The sequence below is a fragment of the Urocitellus parryii genome (assembly GCF_045843805.1).
Source record: "Urocitellus parryii isolate mUroPar1 chromosome 8 unlocalized genomic scaffold, mUroPar1.hap1 SUPER_8_unloc_1, whole genome shotgun sequence".
NCBI lineage: Eukaryota > Metazoa > Chordata > Mammalia > Rodentia > Sciuridae > Urocitellus > Urocitellus parryii.
The window spans coordinates 180,797-187,599 of NW_027551785.1; the positions used below are offsets into that span (position 1 = coordinate 180,797).

At 47.4% G+C, this 6,803-nt stretch overlaps 1 protein-coding gene across 1 annotated transcript; it reads left to right on the forward strand.

Annotated features, from left to right (window-relative positions):
- Positions 1 to 2,248: 2,248 nt before the first annotated feature.
- On the forward strand, positions 2,249 to 5,021 carry LOC144251515 (mas-related G-protein coupled receptor member H-like). Its single transcript, XM_077794385.1, is given in 3 exon segments — positions 2,249 to 2,315; positions 3,996 to 4,753; positions 4,756 to 5,021. Coding segments are annotated over 2 exon segments (993 nt in total). The 5' UTR covers positions 2,249 to 2,315; positions 3,996 to 4,026.
- The last annotated feature ends 1,782 nt before the right edge of the window (positions 5,022 to 6,803 follow it).

Here is a 6,803-nt window from a genome sequence, read left to right on the forward strand (position 1 = left end):
GCGCGCTGTAAGCAGCACTGGCCACCACACAGGGCTGCAGGGCCTCCAGACGGGGCCTGGCCTGGCCCTGGGCAGACTGCTGCTCGGAGCTCCCTCAGGGATACTGGCCTGGTGGGAAAATATCCCCTGTAAGATCTTCCTTCCCTTCCTGCTCTCCTTTTGCTCTGGGCCCCTGGCAGGGTCCTTGTGGCTGCTGACTTAGTGGATGGGAAAGAAGGAAAGAGAACTGAGCTTGGGTGAGGAACATTCAACATTCACCCCTTTTTGGGACCAGCTCTGAGGCCAAGCTGCTGGCCCCAAGGGCCTGAGCTTCCGGTGGAGAGGAGGAAGAGCACAAAAGAGCTGGTGCATTCTTACAGGGCAGTGAGAACAGCGGCCCCCACCTGAGAAGAAAAATGGAAACACAGAGCGACATACCCAGGAAGAAACAAAAAATATTAATAACAGGCTTATGAAAACGCACACCTCACTAATCATTAGGCATGCCAATCAAAACATGTAGATGTCGATTTTTCCTTCTCCATTTTGTATTGTTTTAGGAAGATGCCTAGTACTGAAAGGTTGAATTGTGCAAGCTCTCTCTTGAGCAGCTTCTGGAAACAAATTATTTTGAAAATGGTCAGAGTGGGGACGGACATGCATTCAACATTTGCTCTGGTTTGGGACATAGCGTAGGAGCTCTCTAAAGAATGAGATTATCAATCTTCTCAACACCCATGGGATGTACCACCATTATCTCCATTGTATAGACAGGGAAACAGAGATTTGAAGAGACCAACAATTTGCCTGAGGTCAGATAATTAGTAACCTGGAGGTGCATGTCAAACCCAAATCTCTGAACCCAAAGCCCATGGTCATGACTACTATGTTTTTCTGTCTCAAAGCCTTAAAATCCCATATGAGTAATTGTTCTTGTAATAATTCGTCCCAAGGAAGTGATCAGAAATATAAGACAGATATACAAGGGTACACCCTCTACTGAAATTATGGAGGCTTATTAACTGCAGATGTTTTCTAATAGGGGAATTATTTTAAAAATAATGAACAAAAGATTAAATATCATCATGTAGTCATTCATCAGCAGTCATATTTTTGAAGAAATTTTAATAGAAACAAAATGTTGATGATATGATATTAAGTTAAAAAGGCAGGTGTAAAACTACATAGACTATAGTTTCCAAGACATGTGAACAAATTAACGGAAGTTATCTTTGGGTTGACAATGAATAATTTAATATTTTTAAACAGGTAGAGAGGGCTAGGCACAGTGGCACATGCCTATAATCCCAACAGCTCAGGAAGCTGAGGCAGGAGGATCACAGGTTTGAAGCCAGCCTCAGCAACTTAGTAAGGCTGTAAGCAATGCAGTGAGACTCTGTCTCAAAATAAATAAAAAGGGCTGGTGATGTGTGGCTCAGTAGTTAAGTGCCCCTGGGTTCAATCCCCAGTCCCAAAAACAATAGGTAGGAATTTGAATCCCAACACAAAGAAATGATAAATATCTGAGATGACAGATAAACCAATGACCCTGACCTGATCATTACACATTGTATACATTAAATGTGTACAGAAAAACCACAGCATGCCCCATCAACATGAATAGTTACTATGAGTCAATTAAAAATAAAAGAATTTATCTTTGGGTGGTGAAATGGGAAAATTGACTTTTTTTCCTTCTTTTTGCAAAGTTTGTGAAATAAGTAGTTATTACTTTTAGCATTCAGAAAAATGCAAAAGAAGTTGAAGCAGAGGCTCCTCTTCCAGGGTGGACTGGGTTTGCCAGAGTAAGAGGGGAAGATGTGGATGGTAGAAAAGGAGCAGGAAGGACTCAGAGAAGGGCCAAGCCACAGACTGCCTGGGGCAGGAGGGACAGTGTGCTTCTGAGACTTCCAATAATTGGCTCTCCTGCCCGTTCCCTTCCCATGAAGCCTTACAAGGTAAGCCACAGGAATGCCCTGGGGCCCTGGGGCTGCTTGGGGAGAAGAGGAGCCCGGGAAGGCAGGGGTAGAAGGACATTCTCACCAGCCACTGTGGTTGGTGGTGGTGGAGAGGGAAACCCCAGAGCCACTACTGGGTCTGAGACAAGAAGGGGCACAAGTGAAGCCAGCCCAGGGTGGGAGGAGGCCAGAGGGGGCAGGTCCTGGCTGTTTCCCCCTTGCACAGCTGTGAATGGGGAGAGCAAACCACTTTCCTTCAGTTCTTACAGCAAGCCGCACAGAAGGCTGGGACCCCAAGAGGACTGGGGATTCTCCCTACCAGCAAGCAGGCCATCGGTTCTGCAGCCGCAGGCACCGCCCAGGTGTTCTCCAATCCTAGTGAGTTCTCCAGTTCCAGCCTCCACCTGGAGACAGTGTCAGATGGCACCAGCTGAGGACTGGTGCCCACCACTGCTCCCCATCTTCAGATGCCAGTCCCAGACCCCAGGAAGTTTCACCTGTGCTTCCTTCTCACATATAAACTAGGGTCCCTTCGTTGGGTTCTATTAATTTGCTCAAGTGGCTCACAGAACTCAGGGGAACATTTACATTTAGTGGTTTATTTTAAAGGATGTTACAAAGGATGCAGATGGAGAGGTACATGAGTGAGGTCTAGAGGGACACAGACTTCCATACCCTCTCTGGGAAGCTCCGTGTGTTCTGCAATCTGAAGCTCTGTGGACCTGTCCCCCCAGGTTTTATGGAGGTGCATTACATTGGCATGATTGGTGACATCACTGGTCATTGGTGATCAATAACCTTCAACCCTTCTCCCCTCCCTGAAGGTTGCAGGATGGTGCTAAAAGTCCCAATCCTCTCATCCTGCCTCAGTCTTTCAGTGACCAGCCATATCCTGAAGCTGCCAGCCACCAGCCACTTTATTAGCATGAAAAAGACACATTACTTTGGAGATTCCAAGGATTTCAGGAGTGTCTGCTGGGAAAAGAGAAAAGACCAAATACGTATTTCATAGTATCTCAATTGGTTATAGCTAAGGTTCACTGGCTGTCCTGGACATCCAGCCAAGTCTTAGAAAATGTGTTCCAAGTTTCCAAGGAAGACTGACAAGTGACTCTTAACACAGTCCCATCTGTCAAGATGAGACAGCTCATCCTTTGCTGTCAAGAGTCCACAGAGAAACAATCTAGAAAGCCCTGTAAGCCCTTCCCTGTTCCTACCCATGTCTCAGTGGGTTGGGGTGAGTGAATCCTCAGGCAACCAGGACACCAGGTAAGGACAGAGAAGTGTGGACCAGGCAGTCCTGGGCCCTGACCTCACAATCCTGCATGCCCGCCCACCCTAGGTAGCCCTTGTCCCCCGAACCCCAGTTCAACAGAGCGAGCCTCTTTTCTTCCTCCCTCCCTCTCCCCCTGTCTCTCCTATTGGCAGCTGGATCATCCTGTCAGCCAAGCCCAAGAGGATGACCCTCAATGAACAGGAGAGAAAGACACAAACAGCTGTTAATTGTGTTTACTGGTGCATAGAAACTGTTGGGGGGTTATGTGGATATTATAAACAAAAGCCAAGGCATGGGAAAGGAAGAGTATCTCAAGAGAGAGATGGGGCAGAAGTTTCTAGACACAACCATGAGCACTTACTTCCTTGTGCATGGGCTTTTGATCATTGGTACGTTTTTTATCCTTTTTTATTTTGGATCCTTTCTCCTAGCTCTGTCCTCTATTTTTGGTAAGAACCCTTAGAAATCTCTTTCAGGAAGGCAGGGGACAAATTAGGAACACAGTGGGTTTTTCCACAGGGCCAGAGAGAAAGAATCCTGGTTGGAGGCAATGGCTGGAGGTGAGGTTAGAAGCCCAGCCTTGGGTTCAGTGGAGGAAACCTGGAGATCACAGTGGAATCTGCCTGGGCGGAGCACAGAAGGGGAGAGGAACCGGGGAAGAAGATGGGAAACACAGCAGCACACTTCCTCCCACACCACTGTGAGGGAGGATCAAAAACCAACTCACTGTGGGATGCACAGCAAACGACACCATCAGCTCCATCTTCCATTTCTGACCACAGGTGTGCAGGAGGAAAACAGCGATCCCCAAGAATGGAGCCATGGGCAGTGACCCCGAATCCTTCGGAACCCACACTGATTCCCAGAAACGCCTCCCTGGATGGAACAACCTGGTCATCAGAGCAGGTGAGGGAGCCCCTGTCAGAGGCTGAAAGAGAGCACGGCCATGTCTACTTTTCCCTGCTCATCTGTGTCCCCGGAGTCACTGGGAACGGACTCCTGATACTGTTTCTCATCTTCTGCGTCAAGAGGAAGCCGTTCACCATCTACATTCTGCATCTGGCCATTGCCGACTTGATGGTCCTTCTCTGCTCGTCCATCTTCCAGCTGGTGGACAGCCTCCACCTGCACGATGACACCTGGCTGAGCTACGTCCTCCTCCTCATGATCTTCGGCTACAACACGGGTCTGCACCTGCTCACTGCCATCAGCGTGGAGCGCTGCCTCTCGGTGCTCTACCCAATCTGGTACCAGTGCCGCCGCCCGAGGCACCCGTCGGCCGTGGCCTGCGCGCTGCTGTGGGCTCTTTCGGTGCTGGCATCGGGGCTGGAAAACTTCTTCTGCCTTCTGGCAGCGGAGCCGAGATTCCCAGAGTGCCGATACGTGGACGCTTTCTCCTGGGTCTTGACCTTCCTTGTCTTCGTTGCTCTCATGATCTTCTCCAACTTGATCCTCTCCGTCCAGGTCTGCTGCCACCTCAAGTCCCGTCAACCCGCCAAGCTCTGTGTGATCGTCACGGCCACCGTGGTCTTGTTCCTGGTCTTGCCATGCCCATGAAGGTCCTGTTCATCGTCGTCTACTACTCCAACCCCAGCGGCGAGTCTGTGTGGAAGTTCTTCCCCTATCTGCACCTGCTGTCCACCATCAATTGCAGTGTGAATCCAATTGTCTATTTCGTGGTGGGTGGTCTCAGGAGAAAGAAAAGTAGAAAGTCCCTGAAAGAAGCGCTGCTGAAGGTCTTTGAGGAAAAGCCAGAGCCGACTTCAGGTGGGAACGCTGCCCCTTCCTCTCCGACCTCGAGGTCCTGAGGACACTCTGGAGGGTTGGAAGCTGTCTCCGTGGGAAAAGGTAACATGTTCTGAAAACACCTCTCTGCTTTCCCACTGCAGCTCACCTAAGATAAAAATCAGTTCCTTTGTTCCTCCTGGGAATTAGTAATAGCAACGAGACGCGCAGTCCCCACCATCCACCTGGCCACTGTGGCTTCGTGACAGCTATCCTTTTAGGACACTTACTCTCTTCCAGGCACCAAGCCCCACATTTTACACACATTGTCTCATTTCATCTCTTAACAACCTTAGGAATCAACACTGTTACTCAAGGAAGTGGGGCTCCCAGAGGTTTAGTAAGTTTCCGGAGCATGGAAGGCCCAGCTGGGACGGGACCCGCAGAGCCCGACCCCAAGCCCTTCCTTGCACCATGATACCCAGGACTGTCTTTGAGAGGTGATATCTTAAACTGTTTGCACTAATGTCTTCAGCACCACTCCCCACTGTCTCTCCCTTAGGTCTTCTTTTCAAACCTTGTGCTCCTGATTAGTCAGAGGAAAACGTTTTCTTCTTAGAAAGGAATGTGAATTGTTGGAGACGCAAAGATGACTATCAGCCTGTCCTATAGAAGTGTCCCTATTATTTACATATTAAGAATTCATCCCAAATGTCTTCTTTGATATAATGAGAGCAACTAAGAATAGAGCAGGGAGAAAGAGCAGGAAGAAAAGATTGATATTAAACAGAGACACGAGATGGGAGGGAAAGAGAGAGAAAAGGGGAATTGCATGGAAATGGAAAGAGACCCTCATTGTTATAAAAAACTACATAAAAGAGGTTGTGAGGGGAATTGGAAGAAAAAACAAGGAGAGAAATGAATTACAGTAGATGGGATAGAGAGAGAAGATGGGAGGGGAGGGGAGGGGGGATAGGAGAGGATAGGAAAGGTAGCAGAATACATCTAATAGGGCATTATGTAAAAAGGTGAATGTGTAACTGATGTGATTCTGCAATCTGTATTTGGGGTAAAAATGGGAGTTCATAACTCACTTGAAACTAATGTCTGAAATATGATATGTCAAGAGCCGTGTAAGGTTTTGAACAACCAATAAAAAAAAAAAAGAAGAATTCATCCCCAACACCACAAAAAGAAAAAAAAAAAAGAATTCATCCTGGGATGTGTTGGGGAATAGGAGAGCTATCCCATAAGTCCTTTAAGAATGTCGTCTTGTAATAGTGAGCAGGAACTGCCGGGCTTGGTGGCACATGCCTACCATCTGGGCAATATAGCAAGACTTTGCCTCAAAATAAAACTAAAAGTGGCTAGGGATGTAGTTTACTGGTAGAGCACTTGCCTAGCATGTGTGAAGCCCTGGGCGCAACCCTCAGTACTATGAAAACTTAAAATTTAAAATAAAAAGCAAGGGAATTTCAAAAAGAATCACTGAAGCTTTGCTTGAACATGGAAATTTTCACTTTTGTCTCCCTCCTTCCGTTCCTCCCTCCCTTCCTTCCTTTCTTCCTTCCTTCCCTTAATCTGTGGTATGGATATATCCATAAAATACAACAGATGGAAGAATGCTTTCTTTGCAAAATGTGTACAAAACAAAACCATGTATTTTCTAGAGAATTTCAGCGCATGGCTATTCCACCATCTCTTCAGCCCACCATCCCTCTTTTCTCAGTTCAGTTCTGAGTACCGGACTTGAGATGCTGCCAACTCTTTTTGGAATGAGGTGTTTTCTTTTTTTATTACAAAGCAAACATTTTGCTGTGGTCCCAAGGCCCTCTTGATGGACTTCACTATTATAAGCCAAGCCC